Source organism: Hibiscus syriacus, unplaced genomic scaffold (genome assembly GCF_006381635.1).
Source record: "Hibiscus syriacus cultivar Baekdansim isolate YM2019G1 unplaced genomic scaffold, ASM638163v2 tig00112206_pilon, whole genome shotgun sequence".
NCBI lineage: Eukaryota > Viridiplantae > Streptophyta > Magnoliopsida > Malvales > Malvaceae > Hibiscus > Hibiscus syriacus.
The window spans coordinates 1,186,707-1,209,932 of record NW_024063267.1 but is presented as its reverse complement, the minus strand read 5'-3'; the positions used below and the strand labels follow the sequence as shown (position 1 = coordinate 1,209,932).

Genomic DNA, 23,226 nt, shown 5'->3' with positions numbered 1-23,226 from the left:
TAATAAGGTTAAATTGTGTTATAATGGTGAATTTATCATGTAATCTTAGTAGTAAAAGAATTGTTATATTTTAGAAGACTCAAGTTCGAGCAACTATGTTATAATTATATGCTATAAGGAATGTTAATTTGGAATTAAAATGTAACTATAATGATGATTTAAAAAATAGTTAAGTGATCAATTCAGAACCAAAGAGATAGTTGGGTCACTAAATACATAGTTTATCCAATAATAAATTTAATCTTTAGGCAAAAAGGAATCAGAGGTCCTTATACTTTGAAAAAACTCAATGTGACTCTAATATTATTTTTCTCTCTCTCATGTGACCCTCCAACTTATAAAACAAACTCATTGTGACCCTTTGACCAATGTTTTTCATCATTGACCATTACAGTACTGGCGTGCCAGTTCACAATGCTGACGTTACGGTCCACGATGTTGATGTGGTAGTCTATCTGACTGTCATATTTGAGTTACCAATTTAGCCAATCTGCCATGGCATCGCCACGTTAATATGTCACACTGGATTGCCATGTCAGTATTGTAACAGTTAATAACGAAAAAATGTTTGTCAAAAGGCCACATTGGGTTTATTTTCTAAGTTATACAACACGTTAAGAGAGAAAAAATAATACAAATATCACATTATACTTTGTTCGAAAAGTACAGGGACCGTTGATGCATTTTTGCCTAATCTTTAATTTTTCTTAATTATTTCCTATCCCTCCTCTCTCTTATTTCCCCTTGATTACTTGTTCCTGCAAAGATTGTAACTTGATTAACCTTCATGTAGCGTGCAGCAAGCATACGTGAAAAAATTTTACAACTATATTTTCTAAAAAAACATGAAAAACAAATTTTTAATTTTGAGTTTCGCATACAGGAAAATTTTTCATGTTTTGAAATCTTAGCTTCAAAACTAGAACATTAGCAGTTTTATTCAGCAAAAAGAGTATATCACTATTCATGGTAATCAAACTGAAATCCTTAAGAGATTAATTATGATACAATATAATATAGATATATATATTTACGCGTGCAGGATAGACAATTCTCAGATAAGTTAATGCTGTTCATCACGCAAGAGTTTAAATGTCTATATAAACAGATATACGAGAGAAATCAAGCAAAAACAATCCAGGAAATATAATATTTGCAGGCAAAGAGAGGAAGGAAAGGCGACTCTTTTTTTTTTTACTGTTTTACATTCATCAGATGTCTTTTTTTCTTCTTCTTTTTTGAAAGAATTAAATTAAATCCCATTGATTCTTGATATCTGCGTTGTTTATGGTTTGCTCTTTCGTTTTTCTGAATTGGGTTTTCGTTTTGCCATCGGGCTTTGGGTCCCATTGATTCAGATCTGATTATTTTCAGTGAATTCGTCTTCGTTTTCTTTGTTTACTGTGTTCTTCCACCAGAGCCGTGGTCGAGTTGATTCGGTTCCTGTTGGAATTTGGGTCACAGGGTCAAACCCGCCATTACACAGGTCACCCTCTTGGAGTTCCTAAATCATAGGAATGATTTGGTCAGCATGTATTCATCAATCACTGTCATGTTATTCAAGCATGAAGGCTTAGACTAGGGAAAACATGTCCTGTCTTGTCATTGATTCTTTTCATGTTAAAAAAAAAACTGGTCTAATCACGCGTTGTTGTTGTTTTTGTTTAATTTTCCTTTTTTAGTTTAATGACAGGTTCTTGGTCAATGGGGGCTGTCATCTGTGTTGTCTATACAACAACTGGTCTGGCAGTCAATTTCTATCTTTGAATATTATAAAGCTTTGAAAATGGAATATGTCAACCTTGGCTTGCTTTTTTCCCCTAATCTAATTCCATTTTTTATGTGGAAGTTGAATTCTTTTTATCTTTTTTGCAGGTGATTCTCGTTGATAACGTGTGTGAAATCTTCTTTTGGCCTTCTGGGAGTTGATTATTTGAGACCAAACGTGTTTATTTGAGGATTGTTTCTTGTTTGTATGACATAGTTTGGTTTCTCTTCTGGTTGTGCAATATGAGTTCTTTGTCTGGTTCCGTTCAACGTCCTCTAATGGCGGCGGTTGCCGTTGCAATGGCTTCTGTTTCTGCTGATTTCTCTGCTAAACTTCCATCTCTTTCATCGGAACTAATAGGAACTTCAACATCTAGTGTCTCACCAGAGTCAACTTCATCATTGGTTGCTCTTGTATCAGCTTCCAAGCTTGCAAACCTGTCTTTCGTTACTCGAATTCGCGTCCCGTTACCGAGCTTTTACTCTCCGGTTAACGTTTCAAACCGGAGTTTCGTTCCTGACCAGCTATGTTCTTCTATTGCTTCATCTCCTCTAATGGTGAATTTGTATCAGTTGGCAGAGTTGGACAAGGCATCTAAGCCTGCAGATGCATTTCCAGGGAGTGTCCCTATCCCTGCCCCGGTGCCTGATGTTCTGTATAGATGGCATTTGCCCGAGCCGAATGCGATCGATATAACCAGTACATCGGATTGTTCATCGGTAAAGTCCCGGACGGTTGTTGTCTTGTTAGGGTGGTTAGGATCCAAGCAGAAACATCTTAAAAGATATGCAGATTGGTATACTTCGAGGGGATATCATGTCATTACTTTCACCCTTCCAATGATTGACATTATCGGTTACCAAGCCGGTGGCAAAGCCGAGCAGAACGTCGACATGCTCGTTAATCATTTGGCGGATTGGTTGGAAGAGGAGCATGGGAAAAACCTGGTTTTTCATACTTTTAGCAATACCGGATGGTTAATGTGTGTTTCTCACCATAGCTAAATTTCTGCACATATATGCATGAAGAACAACTTTTGCCTTATTTTTTGCACTGATTATCTGAACCGAATTTCGGGTTTCGTCTTGTTGCAGGTATGGAGCCATTCTCGAGAAGTTCCAAAAGGAAGATCCTTCCTTAATGGAAAGGATCACAGGTTGCATTGTGGATTCAGCCCCTGTTGCAGCCCCTGACCCACAGGTCAATGATGCTTTAAGGGTGTTTCACATACGTAATTGTCTTGATCAACAACAATGGAAATGCTTAATGAATCGTTTTCAAATTATATCCGCAGGTTTGGGCTTCGGGTTTCTCGGCCGCTTTTCTCAAGAAACATAGCGTTGCGACAAAAGGATTTGCAAGCTCGAGTGAATCGGATATGGGGGCATCAGTTGGAAAAAGTGAAGTCTCACAGCCCAAGCCTGCAGTAACTGAAGCTGCTTTGCTAGTAGTCCTAGAGAAGTTCTTCGATGTGGTTTTGAATCTTCCTGGTGTTAACAGGTAATGATCGGGCTTTTTAGACTATATATTCATCGAAAGCTTTCTTTGCTACATCTTTTCCAAGATTTTCATGCATGATGTATGTGCTCTCTATGCTTTAATGCATTCTCCAATGTGATTTACGATTGCAACCGGAAGTAATCCCGATGTCCATTAAACCCAGCTTAACTTGATCTCGTATCACCTTGCAGGAGGCTTTCTGATGTGCTGGGACTGCTGTCATACGGACAACCTACCTGCCCACAACTATATATTTACAGCTCTGCAGATAGAGTCATCCCTGCAGATTCCGTGGAATCGTTCATGGAGAAGCAAAAGAGATCGGGGCGTGAAGTTCGGGCGTGCAACTTTGTCTCGACACCACATGTTGATCATTTTAGAAATGACCCAAATCTGTATACAAGTCAGCTCAGCCAGTTTTTGGAGGGCTGTGTGCTCACTTGTGGCAAACATTCATAAGTACATTGAAGCACTGACCATAACCACATTCTTTCAATTTGTTCTTTCCAGAAAGGAAAAGCCTACAGTTCATTGACTCACAAAGCTTGTAATTGGATAGAGACTGGTGAATGAACTCGCCTTTAAATACTCCATGTTCGATTAAGAATGATATATTCGATTTAGAACAACTTTTTTTACATTTGCAAGAGTGATTTACTGATTACCCTTTTCCTCATTTCATCAGCAAAACAATCTGATGAATCTCAAAACACTTTCCCTTTAGAAAAGGCAAGTTCATCCTTTTGAGTACAAAGTTCCCTTTACCTGCAATTTCAAACACTTTCCCTTTAGAAAAGGAAACGACTTCACCATGAATTTCCCATAGCTACCATTTGTAAGGCTTAAAGGGGAGACCTACTTTTTATAGAGCCTTGTGATGAAATGAGGCATTGGCCAGATGCATCAGGTAACCATAGCCTTGATGTTCTCTCGACTGCATATGATGCTCTGTTGATCGGAACTCCAATAACTTGTTCAAGCAGCTGATTCTTCATTGTTCTTTTTTTTATGAATGAAATGGAATTCAATGGCAACAAGCTGTTGAATTCGATGTTTCTTCAGGTTGTGATGAATCTGGTGTTTTGACAAATGGTGTGTATTTAAAGGGGGTGTAGATGTTGAAGTTAAATCTAACTTTTTCCTTGCATGAGTCACCAATAGCTTACCACTTCCAAAAGATGAAATTTAAAAGGGAAAAAAGGATGTTGTGGGAAATGGAAAGGTTCATAATCGTTCTTAATGAAAGTTCCCCAACATGTTAAAGTGGTCCGATACAAATATGTCCGACACGAGTATATTCAACTTTCTTTATGTTCATATCCGAAATGTATCTAACATATATCGAACACGAATATCTAGAAAACATCCATAGTAAACACCCTGTATATTTGAGACAACATTTTAGAGTTACTTTTTCTCTAAGATGTAGTTTTGAAACTTTCTGAGTTGGCATTGTAGCTTTCTGGTGTCTGCCACCTCTTTGCTGATAAGATATTGAGAAAGAAATAGCAAGGAAATATTCACCTCAACCAACACAAATTGCATACTAAAAGATATGATAATACATGCAACTTGCACCGTAATGAAAATCTGAGGTCGAGTTCAGTCGATTCATGAAATTATCTTTAACAAGTGATAATACATGCAACTTGTGCTTGCAAGTAAGCATATCTTATTCAAGCTAAAAAGGAAGACCCGGTAACCCAATTTGGACAAGAGGACCTCCTATTGGTGCCCGATAGTTGGAGCACCGTACATGCCAACAGAAGGCGGTGAAGTGGGATATTGAGAGGGCTGTTTGACTGTTTTTCCTGATGAACCTCCGGCTGCTGCACCATTTGATTGACCAGTGATCGGTCCTGGGGTGCTGCAATGTTCCCATTGCCAAAACTGGTAATATTATGGATGCAGGATCACCACCTATCTTTGTTCATGGAGTTCAATCGAATGAAATAATACGTACTAGATGATGCAAAACTCACTTTCTAGCTCGTCCATAAGTCATCATGATCTGACTAATACGTGCGTATGCAATGAAAGTTTGCAATTCCAGGTTCCTCAACTGATGAATGACTTCATCAGGGTTTGGTGACTGGTGTTGAAAGATCCAATATGGATATATTCAACATTATTTATATTCATATCCAAAATATATCGAACAAGAAGAGCTAGAAAACACCATAGTACAAAGGCAAGCTATTATAAACTGTCAAACCTCCTGAAAGATCAAAGGAGAAGCAAAGGAACTAATTTTATTTGGCTTAAATTAACTTTCCAGGAAATCTAAGGGAAAAGCATATTCTTTGCGAATGAGAAGTGCAGAGCAAAAATAAAACAATACTATGTATAGTTGAGACAACCTTTTAAATAGCCTTTCTTTTCTCTTTTTGCCGACTCTAAGAAGATGTGGCTTTGAAACTTTCTGATTCGACAATGTTGCTTTGTGATGTCTAACAATCCTTTGCTGCTAGGGAAAGATTCACATCAACCAACACAATTTGCATACTAAAGCATATGATAATACATGCAACTTGCATTATAATCTGAGGTTGAGTTCAGCCAGTTCATGCAATTATCTTTAAGAAGTAACTTCTAATAAATCCGGGGTTTGAATCTTACGAGTTTTAATCCGTTCTTTTATCTTCAAAATGTGGTCTCTTTGTATGTGTGTATATATATGACAAATAGCAGTTTATCCTTGGACTGCATTTAGGTGATGCCTGCAATTTCTCCTGTAGCTCATATTACCATAAGTTGTATGAGAAATTTTCATAGACACGGTGAAAAATGGGTTTCCACGTTCGGTTCTTCAGAACCTTTTATACACATTCTTATCATCTTTGTTGTCTTCAATCCGAATCTGGAGTGGATCTGTTCATTGCTTCATAAGTGCATTAACAACTTTCCCAGCAATGCCAATTGAACCAATATGACCACTTGAGCATCAAGTCTCGACGCTCAAGTTTAATATCTCCTCACTCAATCTAATGAGTACCAGGTGTCTAACATGTCCCTAGGAAGAGAAATTGTTTTTGCAATTAATGGTTTTTAACATGCCATTGTAAATGACAGCTTTGGTGCTAACAGTATTGTAAAACAAAAGTTACAGATGCTGCTGCTGCACTTCTAGCCCATTTTTAGAGGTAGATTTCCAAGTAAGAATGTATATTCATCACAATTTCCACAGTTGCATATATAGATACATAAATTAAATTTAGAACAATTTTTTTTGTACATTTGCAAGAGTGATTTACTGATTACCTTTTTCCTCATTTCATCAACAAAACAATCTGATGAAAACATTTCTTAAAGCCACCTAGAAAGTGACTTCTACATCATATAGTCTCTGTGAGATTACTTGTTGAAGATACTTGAAAGCTTTCTTGTAATTCAAGAATCCCATGAACCAGATATCAAAACCATCAACTGTAACAATTTCCATATACTTTTGAGATGGTTTCTTCATGTTTTCACTTTGGTTAACCCCTTTCATTTTCTCTAGTGGAATCAAAACCTTGTAATGGATTTTGAGGAATTCTCCATTTCCACACGGGATTTTGATTGATCTGTCACTGCAAAAGGCAACTTTTTTAGAGGAAATGAAAAGTACACCGGCAATAGGGCCTGCTGTTGTTGATAAATAACATTGGCAAGCCTTCAACAGCTTCTCTCCTTCTGTGAAACTAAATAATTGCTTGAAAATCTTCTCCAAGCCTCCTACTTGAAGAATCCTTGCCCCCAAACTCAACTTTCCCTTCACTGTTTCACTTATCTTTGGCCCCAATCTCACTGCAGTTTCAAAATGTAAAAACTTTAGCTTTTCATTTTCACAGTAATCTCGAGACATTAATTCATAAGTGTTTCAATTGTTCATACCATGCTCTCGGACTCCATGGGCGAAAGTGTCTGCTTTCTTCCCCAGCAAGTTCATCCTTTGAAGTACAAAGTTTCCTTTACCTGCAATTTCAAACACTTTCCCATTAGAAAAAGAAACAACTTTACCATGAATTTCCCATAGCTACCATAAGTAAGGCTTGAAAGGGGAGACCTACTTTTTATAGAGCCTTGTGATGAAATGTGGTATTGGCCAGTAGCATCAGGTAAGCAAAGCTTTGATGTTCTCTCAACTTCATATGTTTCTGCTTTGATTGGAACTCCAATAACTTGTTGAAGCAACTGATTCATGGTCTTTTTTTTCAATGAATGAAATGGAATTCAATGGCAACAAGCTGTTGAACTGAATGTTTCTTCAAGTTGCGGTGAATCGTGTTTTCTGGTAAATGGCATGTATTTAAAGGGGCATTCGGCTGTGGAAGTTGAATCCAACTTTTTTGCTGCATGAGTCACCAATAGCTCATCACTTCCAAAAGATAAAATTTAAAAGAAAAAAGGTTATAAGAAGATTTGGTTTCTTTTATGAAAATGTTTCAAATTCTTAATGAAATCCTCCAACGTGGTCTGATACAAATATATTCGATACGAGTATGTTCAGCTTTCTTTCTATTCATATGCTCAATGTATCGAACAGGAATAGCTAGAAAACATCTATAGTAGAATCAAGCTATTAGAAGCTGTCAAACCACCTGTAAGATTGAAGAAGAAGCAAGGAACTATTTTAATTTGGTTTAAATTAACCAACTTTCCAGGAAATCTATGGGAAAAAGCATTTCAAGAAAAAAAAAACAATACCCTGTATGGTTGAGACAACCTTTTAAAGTTACTTTTTCTCCAAGATGTGGTTTTGAAGCTTTCTGAGTTGGCATTGTAGCTTTGTGGTGTCTGCCACTCCTTTGATGCTAAGATACCAAGAAAGAAAAAAAGCAAGGAACGATTCAACTCAACCAACGCAAATCGCATACTAAAAGACACGATAATGCATGCAAGGTGCAACTTTCATATAATGCCATGCATGCCCATGACCAGTGTTTTATATACCCTTTGTTTAAGAAATTTCAAGTGTTGGCGGTTCATATCACTTCCGCAATACTTTTTAATACTAAAAAACTGGTAAGCAATCATTCATTTGTTTTTCTCTTTGTAGTGATCAAATGAACCAACTTAACTAAAAGCCAATTCATTCAGCTTTCTAATTTCTAAATGTAAGGAAACGACTGTTTAGGAAAAGGGTAGGGATGGATCAAAGTGGGGTTGGCGAGGGCATTCGTTTCTCTAAAAAATTTAAATTATCATATAATTTAGGTGTTTTTTTTTGTATTTTTTTTTGATAATTTATTTTCACCTCTCCGGAATTTTACAAGTCCATCCACTTAAAATTTTATAAGTCCGTCTCCTAACATAAAAACTTACGTCCGTAGAAAGGGATGAACTAGGTTCATTGGTCAAAGAAAAGGCATGTTCATATGCTTAACTGGAATACAACTAAACATTCTTTAATTTGAAACTTGAGGTGGGAATGGGCAGTAGGCCATGCAGATTAAAGAGTTTTCAGCCTCACCTCTCCTGCTTTTCCAATGCCAGCACAACCAAGTGTATGATAATATAAAGCTTTTGCTTAAAAATAAAAGCAACACAAAAATGAAGGGAATTCAAGGAAAACGTACCATGGGATGGCTTTTGTATTTTGATGCTCTTTGCAACATTAAAATTGCTGCACGATCCGAGCGACCTCAGTGGTAAATAAATTGTTTTTATTCTTTGAAGCCTCGGGTTCGAAGACCAAAAATACCTAAGGGTGTGGACGTTCAATATCAAATGGTTGAGGGTTATTTTTGGACATATATTGTATTGTACTTACCTCAAATTAATAATAAAAAAACTTGCACATCAGGGCCATTCTCCACATGGCATTATGGCACTAGGAATCTGAAGGTCTGTTTGTTTCATTGAAAATATTTTCCGTAAAATGAATTATATTTTCTAAAAAACATTTTTTGGAAAACGTTTGGAAGATGTTTAAACCCTTTTCCCACTAGTTGATGAATTTTTTAAAAATTATTTATTACAAATATTAAATACAATAAATAATATTATTTATCATAAAACTTAATATTATTATTTTTAAAATATTAAAATAATTTATTTATTTATTATTTATTTATTATTTTTATAATTTTATTAATAAAAATATTAATATTGGTATATTTTATTTAAATAAAAATATTATAAATTATATTAATTATTTATTATAGTAATAGTGTTATATTATATTTTAAAAAATATTAATTAGTATATTTTAAATATCTTTATTAAAATATTATTAGATTATTATATTAATATTAAATATATAAATAATATTATTCATTATTAATAATTTAATAATATTATTTATATGAAATTAATAAATAATATAAATTTTATTAATAATTTATTATATGTTATTAAAATAAAAATATAATATCTTGTATTATTATAATATATTTATTATTTTATTATAATATTAAAAATATAATATATATATTAGAAATATTAATAAATATATTTTAAATATTTTAATTAATATTTTGATTAAAATGATATTAAAATATTTTATTAATATTAAATTCATAAAATAAAATTATTTTGAGTATTTGTTCTTTGAAGTGAAAAGTTCGGAAAATGACTTACGGAAAATAGACCGTAAGTTATTTTCTAGAAAACACAAAAAAAAATTTGTTGACCAGCAAAATGTTTTACGTTGACCAACCAATTTTCCTCTAACCAAACACTGAAAAATGAGGAAAATATTTTCCGAAAAACGTTTTACGTGAAACAAACGGACCCTAAATCCTAAATCTTTGAACTAATTCAATAAAGTTGTTGATTTCCAAGTAAAGATGTAACTTTTCATTAAAATTTCAACTATAAACAGAAACCCATAACTGAAAAAGCTCATTGTCCTGATATTCTTGTGTGTGTGTGTATATATATAGATACACTCGCATATACATGCTTCTCTTATTAGCGAAATATATATGGGGTTTCGTTTTACAGCTTATGCTATACAATCTGCCACATTTAACATCTGCCTACATATAGATACATGTAAATTCTCTCCCTATGGCTTATTTAGAGATTAAACAGGTTACAGATACAACTTATGCTTGCAAATAAGCATATCTTATTCAGGCTAAAATGGAAAATCCAGTAACCCAATATCCGCACAAGCGAGGCTTCTATCCTTTATCTATTTGGCAGCTAAACATCGTATTACCTATGAGCAGTTGTATGCGGCATTGGGTATGTTTCAGGACTCATGTTCATCGGTGCACCAGGAACTGTGATTCCGTAACCCATATGTGCCGAGGCAGGAAGATTGACTGGCCTGCCAACTGCAGAGACAGGGGGACCTCCTACTGGTTGCCCTATAGTTGGAGTACCATACATGCCAACAGCAGATGGTGAAGCGGGATGTCGAGATGGCTGTTTGGCTGACTTTCCCGATGAAACTCCGACTGCTGCACCATTTGGTTGACCAGTGATAGGTCCTTGGGGTACTGAAATGTCTCCGTTGCCTACACTGGTAATATCATGGATGCTAGATCGCCTCCTATCTTTGTTCATGGAGTTCAATCGAATGAAATATTTTTGTGCATGACTTGCAACTTGTGTTGGTGTTCTCGTGACCACAAAGTTCCGAGATATGCTTCGCCAGTCACCTTTACCATATTTTTCCAAACCAAGAAGAAATAACCTGTTTTTTAAGACAAAAAGGATAGAGTGACTAAACATGCCTTTAAAAAAGTAATATGACAAGCCCTAAACAAACTAATGATTCTGCTTATGGACATTCCTTTAGGGTAGTAGAAAGCACTACAGACCAGAATATGCTCGATCATATTCAGGGATACTAATTCATCAAGAGTGAGAATACTAAAACATCAACAACAAAAAAGAACTGTCTTAACACCCTTAGCCCTTTTAGCTACTTGTCTTTCAAGTATTCTGATTATCTACGCGGAGTCAATTGTTGTGCAATGAAAGTCAATTTTTGGCACGGAGAAATATGTTTTTAGTGCATACAAAATTCACCAAGATTAAATTGAAAAAAAAGTCTAAGATAAAGCTTAAGCACAAACAGAGAATGAAATACTCGCAGTTGCGAACGCTTACAGGTATAATGTATCACATGTTTAAATACACAAACAGATTTATCAACTCCTGAACTCTAAATCAATAAGTTTTATATCTAAAACATACCCAATCTATAAGCCATTTAACCTTTTTCTGAAGTTCAAAAGAAATCTGAAGTAGAAATTCATTAATTTTCTTCAACATTTCTAACCTCAAAAGATAAACTAGAATTGAAGTAAAAAGGTTAAGTTACATTTGTTACATAGCTTAGTTGAGACATCTGCACATTAGTGCGTAGCCAGCTAGATCAACATCCATCCATGTGTTTTCATTGGGCACTGAAATTGTTATTTGACTTAATTTTACAAGATTTATTCTGTTAAGTGAGAAATATAATGCAAAACTTTGAAAAATCAAGGGAGAAAGAAGACCGAACTGATATCCCTAATAATATAGAAAGTCATCATTAATATGATGAAAAATTGGCAGACTTTATGCTATACTAAGTCTTACTAATTAGTAACCTAAATGATGCAAACAAAATAGAATTCATACCCTTGACGAACTTTCCAGATATTGTGGGCTGGAACCATCCAAATAGACTCGAAATCCACCACTGATCTAAGGCATAATTCTGGTAGACAGTTGTTTGATGGACTCTGAAGCTAAAAACAGCCTAAATAATTAAATGTGACACATACTGGACCACATCAGTTAAATAATTCTAACTTGAAAAGCATAGGTTAGTATTATTTTTCACAAATTCTTTTTCTTATAAGGCAGCATGATGAGAAGTTAATTCTCTACCATAACCCTCGAGTTATCTCCTTCCTTCAATATCCAAATCAAATTTGGCAAAAAAATAAATAATGAATCCATAAACTGTTATGAAAAAAAGAAGAGTTTAACTTCAGAGAGACGTATACCCGTCGAAAGCAATCAAAACCTAAATGTCAATTTTTGCCTTTAGGACTTTTAAGCATCCAATCGTATATCAATTGTCTGTAGGTGGGGGTCCAACTTTACTATAAGACCATAGAACAAATATGGGATAATATCACTTAACATTCCCCCTCACCCAACTTTAATATGAGAAGCAGGAATCCCTCTTTTACGGTGCGAGTTTTCAGGAAAAAGAAAATGAACAAGCGGCAACCACCAGCAAGATCTCTCTTCCACATGGTAACAGTGAAATTCCCTTTTCCCTTCAGTTGTTTTCACATCATTTTAGGACGTATTATTCATCTATTCGCCTCCAAAGACATCAAATATCTTTGCAGTAAAGTACAGCAAGAAAACTTTGAATAGGAAAGCCATGTAGAAGATCTGAGCTTCCTAACAACGAACTAACAATAATCATCAGAGACTTTTCACTGGTTGAAAGCAATCTTGGAAAGTCTCTTGTCAAATAAAATCAAAGATTCCAAATATGAACAGGATAAGAGATTCCAAGGCAATCAAACCTTAACAAATGAAAGTTATTACTAAATATAAAAAGAAAAAGATGTATCAAAGTTAGGACGGTGCAAAATAAAACTTAATCAAGATACTTCTAAAGATGCATAGTTAATCCAAATGAAAACAGAAAATAAAGAAAAAATTAAACCACAACAACTAATTCACCTGTGTTCATCCTCCGTCCAAGCAATTCCCTTGCGGCGTTCCTGTTCTGACTTTGAATTTTTACTCTCATGATTTGAATCATTGTTACAATTCCCTAAATGGCTGCTTCCCTTCTTACCAGTTCCTTCATCACCAGCGTGGCCAGCTGAACCCTCGGAAGAAGAATTATATGGCGGGAGAGGCACAAATCCAGATACAATCCGGTTAACATCATCCTCCAGAAGCTCATAGTGTTCTTTAATCTCTTCCAAAGTTTTCCCAGGTACATCAGCTGCAATTTTCTCCCACCGATCAGAAGAGTCCTCGGGATAAGTTGCAAGGGCATTCTCGAACGCCTTATCTTGCTCCCTAGTCCACTCGGATCTCTTTCCAGCTTCATCCACAGTCATCTAGCCTTGACTGAATTCGCTACCAAGATTACCACCCAGGAAGAAAGAAATATATTCCACTACACTGCCAAATTTAGGATAGTCTGTAATCCATACCATGGATTTTCGACAATACTTTTTTTTGGGTAATTTCAATAGTGGGCTTCACTAACAACAGATCTAGTGGAATGCTTAAATTATGGAGAAGCAGAGATGCCGTGCAAAAGAGAGTAAATAGACCCAAAACAAGGCCAAGCAAGTTTAACCAGAGATAAAGTCCAGCAAAATTCAGGAGGCACCAGTGGAGTATATGAAGAATTCAAGAATGATTTGCTCCACCATTCAAAAAATAGACTCTTGTAAATTGCTGACCTATTGATGAATGAAAAGGCAACAAAGTTCTGTTAGACATCAGAAATATCTTAAAACCGTAAATGGCAATTTCAAATCATTAACATATAGAAATTAATGCGCGGTGAATTCAACACTAAGATATTTAGGGTTTTTCTAATTGTGAAATGTATGAAAGGGACAATGCAAAATCCAAATAAAAGTAAATCAAGTTGCTATTTCTAATTTAAACAAGCCTATTTGACAACAAATTTTTAACAGCACAGGTCCACGTGAAAGTTGCCTCATTGTGTTAAATTACAGCTGTGATAACCATTTTTTTTTTAAAACAATTAAATATTATTTTTTAAAAATAATTATGACTTTAATTTGGAAAATTTGGTGATTTTGAATGGATTTGAATAAAATTGAAAAGAGTCGCCATCGACCTTTGGGTTAGGTAGGTCAAATACCTAAACGTCTTTTAAAAACAATTTTAAGAAAAATAATTTTATAAGACAAAAATTTGGTCTACGTTACCAAAGATTCATTTAAAACAGGTTCGGGAGTCGGTTACGTGTGGGGAAGGGTAAACACCCCACAACGCCCAAAATTGGTACTGTGTAGCTTACACATCGTCGTAAATGGTGGAAATTACAATTTGAATATGAAGTAAAAATATGATCTATTTATTGAATATTTGTTAAAATAATAGAAATACTTCACTTGGTAAGAAATCTCAAGATTTGCAATCCTCCAACGGGAAAGCTACCTCATCTATTTCTTATCTATAAAGTATATCCTATCTTTGAATTACCACTAAATAATATCGTCATGAGTAGAAAATAAAATATGCTTAATTTATGTATCGTTAATATTAACATAACAACCATTAATACAATAAAAATTATGAAAATAGAATAATAAATAAATTATGATCTATTTATTGAATATTAGTTAAAATAAATAAAAAAACCTTTTCTCGATAAGAAATCCCGAGATTTGCAATCCTCCGCCGGGAAAGCTACCTCGTCTATTTCTTACTTGTAAAGAATATTCTCATCATTTATTTAAAAAGTGTATCGAATATAAAATGAAAATTTAAAATTTACATTCTCATAAAATAAAGTGAGCATCACTTAAGGTACCACACATTTTAATAAATTAATTAGTAAAATATACTCGACTTGTTACAAGTCCCTATGTCGTTAAAATGCCGTATCGGATCGTACCACTTCGACCAAGTGGTACTTTCCACGCCCATTCTACGCATACGTGTTCTTGAAAATATAATCGAATATTTCTTACATAGATAAAAATATAATGAAAATAAATGTGATTGGAAATATAAAGATTTATATTAAATTAAAGTAAACACAATACCAATAATCATCTAATGAGTAAAATGCACATCCGTACATAAATGGCTAAAATATAAATTAGTAAATATTACAGACCAAAATAAATATTAAAACATTTAAGGGGCTAAAATATAATTAACAAATATTAAAAAACAGTAAAAATAAATAAACCATAAATCATATTAGGGACCAAAATGAAATGAAAAAAACATAAAGAACTAAACCACAATTAAGCCAAATATTAAACAAGGACTAAAACGAAACATGCATAAAATAATATGGCCAAATTCGAACTCTAATAAAAATGTAATAATAAACAGATAAGGACTAAAATATAATGAAAGTAAAATAAACAGACATTAATCGATATTCAACCCAAAATATGAGAGTAGTGATCAAGATAAAAGTTTCATAAATAAAGGGTATAATGTCTAAACTTTCAGAAATATTAACAATAACCAGTCCAGTGACCAAAATGAAGAAAAACATAAATTACATGTCCAAATTCGAAGATCATAAAACCTACATAATATATAAACTAGTGATTTAAATAAAACAAAATAAAACTATAGGCTCGAAATAAGATTGCATGGATTTCCTTTAGTGACCAGATTACAACCCTTACAAAAGCTCGAGGGACCTAAACTGTTATTTACCCATAAATGTTAAGAACACGCGTGCAAGATTACAGAGGTAAGAGGACCAAATAGGCTATTAGCCCTTAATCCCATCACTCGGCCTCACTCATGCTTCAAAACGACGTCGCTCGACGTCTGAAATATAACCCTTTTAAGGGTTATTCTGAAACCCTAAAATCATTTGCTCTCTCCCTCATTTCCTCAGCCGTTTGGCTATTCCTCTCCCTTCTCATATATTCATCTTCCTTCGCCTAAAACAGAGGCCCTAACTCCCCGGCCACCGTAGAACGGTGGCCACGGGGAGTAACCCAAACCCAGAGAATATTCTCTACGACCTTAGATCTACCCACTACACTGACCTAATACCCAGATAAACCCTTTGATTTCGAACCCAACAAGCCCCAAAAAAAAAAGACAAGTTTCTTTTACCTTCGGTGAGGGACGCTTGGCTCCGATGAAGCAACGGTGGTGGTCAAAAACCAGGGTAAGATTCTTACTCTATCTTTCTTTTTTTATTTTTTTCGAATGGATGTTTCCCTTTTTTTTTCTCCCTTCTATTCTTTCGTTTCCCTTGCTTTATGTTTTGTATCTGGTGAGATGATGATATCTAGAAAAAATAGGAGATGGGTCTCACTGACTTTGCATGATTACATCCCGATTTTTCGGGATTTAATCTGTTTTTAAATGGATTCTCGGATTTAGGCTACTGTTATTTGACTTGGTTACTGTTTTTACAGGAACCGGTCACTGTTCATGCAGGAGAACAGTCGGCGGCGACGGGACATCTCGGCTTGGTGGCTCGGGTTGGCTCGACAGCAACTCATGCGGCTCAGGAATGACTGGTGAAGATCAACGTGCGGCTGGGGATTGGAATCTGGCTTGAGCGGCGGCTGTGTAGTTAGGGGATTAGGGTTGAAACCCTAAATTATTTTAGGGTTTGAAACCCTAATCTGATTTAGGGTTTGAAACCCTAATCTGATTTAGGGTTTGAAACCCTAATCTGATGGGTTGGTTCAGTCTGGGTTGTTGGGCTCCGGGATTGGGCTTGTCACTTGCAATCTGGGCTTTGGGTTGGCTGCTGATTTGGCCTTGGGTGTGTAATTGGGCCTGTACAAAATTTGTAATATATAATTTAATAATAATAATAATAATAATAATAATTAATAAAATTAAATAATATAAAAAAGACCCGGACAAAAACGGGTGTCTACAGCTGCCCCTCTTTGCACATTCTTGTGTTAACAAGAATAGGGCAAAGATGACAAGACGACACGTTTTTGTCTGGTTCTCTTTCTTTCTGCTTAAAAATTGGATAATGTTGGTTGTTGGGGACGACACTGCTCATACGCAATGAAGAGGTCTGGTCGTCTAAGGGTGACACGGCTCCTACGTGATGAGGAGATCTGGTCAGAGGATGACACTGCTCCTACATGATGAAGAATTCTTGGCCATCTTTAGGTGATAACACGGTTCCTACGTGATGAGGACGGCTGGTTATCTATGGTTGACACGGCTCATACGTGATGAAGAGATCTGGTCTGGGGATGACACGGTTCATACATGATGAAAAACTCTGGCCACCTTTAGGAAGGGTGATAACTCGGTTCCTACGTGATGAGGACGGCTGGTTATCCTAATGTTGACACGGCTCCTACGTGATGAGGAAGTCTGGTCAGTTGATGTTGACTGATTCATTGCTTCAATAAGTCTTGAAGATCCTGTAAAAATGGTCACATGCCATGATTTCATGTTATCAATATGCTCTAAGAATGATCTAAATGCATGTTTAAAGGGTTATGCTCAGTTCGTTCCTGGCATTGAGACTCTCTCATACTCTTTGATCGAAACATGCGATATTTATGCGTTTATCCATGCCTGGTTACTTTCTTGACCTCTCATTAAATAGTCTTTGACTTGGTCCCCCCGATCTACCCGAGAGAGTTTATCTTGCCTCTTTGATTCTTTGGTCATTGATTGATTTTTTAGAGAAAATTCATTCCGAATGGCCTCTCCTTGTTGCATGCCTTTAAATTGGGACTTCTTTGCTTGGGAACAGTATGATTATGTTGAAACTGATTTCTTTGATTTAAACCCTCTTTTTCCTCAATGATTTGTTTAATGATTGATGGGAGCGTGCCTTTGCATGTGTTCTCTGGCGAACACCTGTTTCAAAATCCCCATAATCTGACACTTTTCAGAGTAAAGCATAGTAACTGATGTTGTTATTGATTAGTAATTTGGTGAATATATGCGAGGACATTGAATCAAATTCAAAAATTTCACTGAAGATAGATAATGAGAAAGTACACTCTTTTGGGACAAGAAAACAAGTAAATATAGAGGAAGAACAATGGACAATATAGTGAATATCAATGCTGAATCCTTTTACTTCTTCACTCCAAATCTTTCTTGAAAGTTGACATGTGTTTCGAAGATTCAGATCGTACAAAAGATGTGTGAGCATGAGAGTCTTTCCCTAAACTGTTAGGCTTCCGAGGGAATCCACCATTTCAATTTCTGATTATTCGAGCCGTCCATTACGGATTTTCAACTCGAATCCTCCTTTGGTTTCAAGATGCCCATTTTGGGTTTTCATCTTGAACCCTCCTTTATTTTTTCTTTTTTTTTTTAAGTGTAATATCGTTTGACCGAATCTGAATTCACGGGATTAGACAAATCTTCCCCATCCATTTCTGTTAACACCAAAGCTCCTCCTGAGAATGCCTTTTTTACAACATAGGGACCTTCCCAGTTCGGCATCCACTTCCCTCGAAAGTCTTTTTGCATAGGTAGGATCTTTTTAGTACCAAATCGCCTTCACAAAATTCTCGAGGTCTGACTTTCTTGTCATATGCTCGTATCATCCTTTTCTGGTACATTTGGCCATGGCAGATAGCTCTCAGCCTTTTCTCCTCAATCAAATTTAATTGATCAAACCTACTTTGTACCCAATCAGCCTCGTCTAGTTTCAACTCCAACAATACTCTTAAAGAAGGTATTTCCACCTCAATAGGTAAAACTGCTTCCGTCCATATACCAAAGAGAATGGTGTTGCCCCAGTAGATGTACGAACGGACGTGCGATAAGCAAGCAATGCAAAAGGTAATTTTTCATGCCAGTCCCTATATGTTTCAGTTGCTTTTGTGATGATCTTCTTGATGTTTTTATTCGCTGCCTCTACTGCCCCATTCATTTTTGGGCGATAAGGAGCCGAATTGTGATGTTTGATCTTTAACTTTGTGCAAACTTCCTTCATTAAATCGTTGTTCAAATTCAATGCATTATCTGTGATGATCCTTTCAGGTGTTCCATATCTACAAATGATTTCTCTTCTTAGAAATCTGCACACTACTCCTTTTGTGACATTAGCATAAGAGGCAGCTTCAACCCATTTGGTGAAGTAGTCTATAGCCACTAAGATAAAACGATGTCCATTTGAGGCCTTCGGTGAAATTGCCCCAATGACATCGATGCCCCACATTGAAAATAGCCAAGGTGCGTTCATTACATGGAGTGGTGAAGGAGGAACATGTATTTGGTTATCATGAATCTGGCATTTATGACATCTTCGAGCAAATCTGATACAATCTCCTTCCATAGTGGACCAATAGTACCCAAACCTCATGATTTTTCTAACCATTGTGAATCCATTAGCATGTGTTCCACAAACTCCTTCATGGACTTCCTCAAGTATCTTCTTGGCCTCGATTCTATCCACACATCTCAAAAGCACCTGATCCTTGCCCTTTTTATACAATATATCTCCATCAAGGACATACCCCATTGCTAATCTTCTTAAGGTCCGTTTATCATTCTCCGCTGCCTCCGCCGGGTAAGCCCGATACTTTACGTATTGGAGAATATCATAATACCATGGGAGATTATCATCCTCTTCTTCCTCTATGTTGCAACAATGAGCTGGCATTTCTCTTATACTCATCCGAATAGGCATCATTCGAGATTGATCATCGGCCTTAAACATAGTTGCCAACGTAGCCAAGGCATCTGCCATTTGATTTTCTTCACGAGGAAGATAAGCAAAAGAAATTTCTTCAAACTCTTTGATCAACTCCATCACTAAGTTCTTGTATTCTATCAACTTGGAGTCTCGAGTCATCCATTCCCCGCGAAGCTGATAAATAACCAGAGTAGAATCGCTGAATACTTCCAGGCTTTTAACTTTGCGCTCAATTGCAGCTTGAATACCTAAGATACATGCTTCATATTCCGCCATATTGTTAGTGCATTCAAAGGCGAGCCTACTAGTACAAGGATAATGATCTCCCTCAGGTGAAACTAGTATTGCCCCAATTCCATGTCCCACAGCATTAGAAGCGCCATCGAAGTTCATTTTCCATGCTTCATTTTTCGGAGTATTCTTCAGTAACAATATACTCATCAAGTCCTCGTTCGGAAAATCAAATTTTACTGGCTCATAGTCTTCTAATGCTCTGCTTGCCAGGAAATCTGCAATAGCACTCCCTTTAACTGATTTCTGGTTCATGTAGACTATATCAAATTCGGACAACAACATTTGCCATCTCGCCATCCTTCCAGTTAGAGCCGTTGATTCCATCAGGTACTTTAACGGATCCAGTCTTGATATCAACCAGGTAGTATGATACAACAAATATTGTCTCAGCCTCTTAGTAGTCCATACTAAAGCACAACACAGCTTTTCGATATAGGAGTATCGAGTCTCACAGTCAGTGAATTTCTTACTGAGATAGTAAATAGCTCGTTCTCTTCTTCCAGTTTCGTCATGTTGGGCCAACACACATCCCATTGACTTCTCAAAGACAGTCAAATATAAAATCAATGGTTTGTTTGGGATTGGTGGCATCAAGACAGGAGCAGTAATTAAGTAACTCTTAATTCTATCGAAGCATTCTTGGCAACTATCATCCCATTCTCCTGGGTTTTGCTTTCTCAGTAATCGGAATATTGGATCACATTTCTCGGTCAACTGAGAGATGAATCTGGCAATATAATTTAACCTTCCCAGAAAACCTCGTACTTCCTTTTGCGTTCTAGGGGGAGGTAATTCCAAAATTGCTTTGACTTTATCAGGATCTATTTCTATCTCATTCTCACTGACTACAAATCCCAATAACTTCCCTGAAGTAGCTCCAAATGTGCACTTGGCCGGGTTAAGCTTGAGCTGGTATTTCTTTAATCTTAGAAATAGTTTCCTTAAGACTTTTACATGTTCTTCTCCAGTTTGTGATTTGGCAATCATATCATCCACGTACACTTCTATATCCCTGTGCATCATATCGTGAAACAACGTAACCATGGCTCTTTGATATGTTGCCCCAGCGTTCTTAAGTCCAAAGGGCATTACCTTGTAACAAAACGTACCCCACATTGTCACAAAAGTTGTCTTTTCCATGTCTCCTGGGTCCATCTTAATTTGATTGTAACCTGAGAAACCATCCATGAAAGAAAAGAGCATGACCAGCCGTATTGTCAACCAAGTATCGATATGTGGGAGTGGAAAATTATCTTTGGGCTCGCTCGATTGAGATCCCGGTAGTCAACACACATCCGAACTTTGCCATCTTTCTTTGGAACTGGAACTATGTTTGCTACCCATTCAGGGTACTTGGCCACTTGTAAAAATCCAGCATCGAATTGTTTCTTCACTTCTTCCTTGATTTTTAATAGCATATCTGGTCTCATTCTTCGAAGTTTTTGTTGAACAGGCTTGCATTCCGGCTTTATTGGTAGCTTGTGCATCACGATGTCAGTCTCCAACCCCGGCATATCTTGATAAGACCAAGCAAACACATCCCTATATTCCCGAAGAAGGCTTATAAGACCATCTCTTATTTTTGGTGAGAGTGAAGTGCCAATTTTAACTTCCTTTATATCCTCTTCTGTTCCCAAATTTATTATTTCAGTTGTCTCTTTGTGGGGTAATATTTGTTTATCTTCTTGCTCCATCATTCTAACAAGCTCAAAGTTTAACTCACATTCCTCTTCATCTTTATAACCCTCAGATTCTTCGAGACACATGTCATTTTCAAAATCAATTTGTGGTTCAAAAGTATCATTACTCGAACAGTTGATATCTGAAGACCTGCGAATCAAAAGGAGTATATTTGGCTATGGACAAAAATTTTATCTAATATTTGTCAAGAAAATAATTATCAATAAAGAATAAAGAATACTCAAGAGATGAATAAAATACTTGCTAAGATTAGAATGAAAGAAGAACACTGTTTCATTAAAGCAATGACAAATAACAATTTGTCCTTTTACAAAAGCCCTATTATATTTGGGTCAAAAGGAGACAGATTTGTTATTATGCATTACTTTGAAAAGTGCTTATAGAACACAGGGAGTTCTTCAACAATGTAATTGTTCAAAACATAGCCAGGAGGACACGGACGGATTGATGCCAATGAACACTCTCCAGTAGACTCTTCTGTGATAACGTTGATGCTCAGGCTTCCCAATAAATCTTCAATAAATTCTGTATCTTCAATATCCCCTGACTGTTTCAGCGTGTCAATCATAAATCCTCCAGACACAAAAGATTTGGAGAGTGGTGGAATGACCATGGGTCCCCAAACAAGGTCTTCTCCCTTTACTCTTGCCTTCCTCCTTTCCTTAAGCTTTTGTGCATCCTTGACTTTATCATGGTACGTTGGTTGTATCGAGACCAAAATAATTTCTTTTAGGAACTGGAACCGGCCCTTCAGTGATGCCTTGCAGTTTCTTTCCCAAGCCTTTCCCTACCTTTGCTCCTCTAGCTAATGTCTCCTTTAATTGCATCTTTGTATTTTTTGAAATATGAGGAATGGGAATCCTTTTGCCTTCAGAGATAAAAGTAGCATTAACAAATTCCAAGGACTGGAAAGTGGACTCTAGTGCATTTTCATCTACCCTTATATATGGTGCATCTGTAGTGATAGAGGCAATGATGTCTTCTTCCGCTTTGATGGTCACCAGAGTCCTATCAACAATGAATCGGAGCTTTTGGTGAAGGGAGGAAGGAACTGCCCCAGCCATGTGAATCCAGGGTCTCCCCAGCAAGCAACTATAACTCGGATGGATATCCATGACAACAAAATCTACTTCAAATGTTGTAGGGCCAATTCTGAGAGGGATAATCATCTTCCCCATTATTTTGCGTTCTGTCCCATCAAATGCCCTTACATCATTGCCACAAACCCTCATTTGTGATACATCCACAGGAAGTCTATTTAGAGTGGCGAATGGCATAACATTCAAGGCTGATCCGTTGTCAATTAACACCCCTGAGACGATGACTCCTTTGCAATGAGCCGTAATGTGTAAAGCCTTGCCCCTGCCTTTTCCTTCTTCAGGTATTTCGTCATCATAAAAATAAATAAAATTATCTGCATTAATATGATTTACCATCCTGTCCACACGTTCCACTGGTATATCCTTCCCTACAAAAGTTTCATTCAGCACTTTGATCAGAGTATTTCGATGTACTTCCGAATGCAACAGTAGAGATAACATTGAAATCCGCGCTGGGGTCTTATGAAGTTGTTCCACAATGTTATACTCGCTGTGTTTCAGAAATTTAAAAATTCTGCCTCCTCAATCTTAACAGGCTCATTAATTATCATCAGGATCTTAATAACCACATCTGC

General features: G+C 36.2%; 3 protein-coding genes across 3 annotated transcripts; 1 reads left to right on the top strand and 2 right to left on the bottom strand.

Annotated features, from left to right (window-relative positions):
• The first annotated feature begins 1,666 nt into the window (after positions 1 to 1,666).
• On the top strand, positions 1,667 to 3,906 carry LOC120175377 (transmembrane protein 53-like). The gene is made up of 4 exons (XM_039182006.1): positions 1,667 to 2,750; positions 2,863 to 2,968; positions 3,063 to 3,268; positions 3,460 to 3,906. Exons 1-4 carry the CDS (start codon positions 2,011 to 2,013, stop codon positions 3,725 to 3,727), a joined length of 1,320 nt encoding a protein of 439 aa, XP_039037937.1. The 5' UTR covers positions 1,667 to 2,010; the 3' UTR covers positions 3,728 to 3,906.
• A 2,617-nt stretch (positions 3,907 to 6,523) lies between these two features.
• On the bottom strand, positions 6,524 to 7,521 carry LOC120175378 (putative GEM-like protein 8). The gene is made up of 3 exons (XM_039182007.1): positions 7,321 to 7,521; positions 7,145 to 7,225; positions 6,524 to 7,057 (listed from the first exon to the last, which is right to left on the bottom strand). The coding sequence occupies exons 1-3, from the start codon at positions 7,451 to 7,453 to the stop codon at positions 6,585 to 6,587; spliced, it is 687 nt and encodes a 228-aa protein (XP_039037938.1). The 5' UTR covers positions 7,454 to 7,521; the 3' UTR covers positions 6,524 to 6,584.
• Positions 7,522 to 10,240: 2,719 nt separating this feature from the next.
• On the bottom strand, positions 10,241 to 13,754 carry LOC120175580 (transcription factor SRM1-like). Its single transcript, XM_039182177.1, has 2 exons — positions 12,902 to 13,754; positions 10,241 to 10,898 (listed from the first exon to the last, which is right to left on the bottom strand). The coding sequence occupies exons 1-2, from the start codon at positions 13,288 to 13,290 to the stop codon at positions 10,415 to 10,417; spliced, it is 873 nt and encodes a 290-aa protein (XP_039038108.1). The 5' UTR covers positions 13,291 to 13,754; the 3' UTR covers positions 10,241 to 10,414.
• Between the last annotated feature and the right edge of the window lie 9,472 nt (positions 13,755 to 23,226).

What these genes read in the sequence shown, in the direction of transcription:
- LOC120175377 (XM_039182006.1), top strand. Translation starts at nt 2,011, where the DNA reads ATGAGTTCTTTGTCTGGTTCCGTTCAACGTCCTCTAATGGCGGCGGTT. An exon ending in TTGCAGCCCCTGACCCACAG is followed by an intron (nt 2,969 to 3,062) that starts GTCAATGATGCT and finishes TTATATCCGCAG; the next exon opens with GTTTGGGCTTCGGGTTTCTC. An exon ending in AATCTTCCTGGTGTTAACAG is followed by an intron (nt 3,269 to 3,459) that starts GTAATGATCGGG and finishes ATCACCTTGCAG; the next exon opens with GAGGCTTTCTGATGTGCTGG.
- LOC120175378 (XM_039182007.1), bottom strand. Translation starts at nt 7,453, where the DNA reads ATGAATCAGTTGCTTCAACAAGTTATTGGAGTTCCAATCAAAGCAGAA. An exon ending in ATCACAAGGCTCTATAAAAA is followed by an intron (nt 7,226 to 7,320) that starts GTAGGTCTCCCC and finishes TTGAAATTGCAG; the next exon opens with GTAAAGGAAACTTTGTACTT. An exon ending in CCATGGAGTCCGAGAGCATG is followed by an intron (nt 7,058 to 7,144) that starts GTATGAACAATT and finishes TTGAAACTGCAG; the next exon opens with TGAGATTGGGGCCAAAGATA.
- LOC120175580 (XM_039182177.1), bottom strand. Translation starts at nt 13,290, where the DNA reads ATGACTGTGGATGAAGCTGGAAAGAGATCCGAGTGGACTAGGGAGCAA. An exon ending in TGGACGGAGGATGAACACAG is followed by an intron (nt 10,899 to 12,901) that starts GTGAATTAGTTG and finishes CTTAAAAAACAG; the next exon opens with GTTATTTCTTCTTGGTTTGG.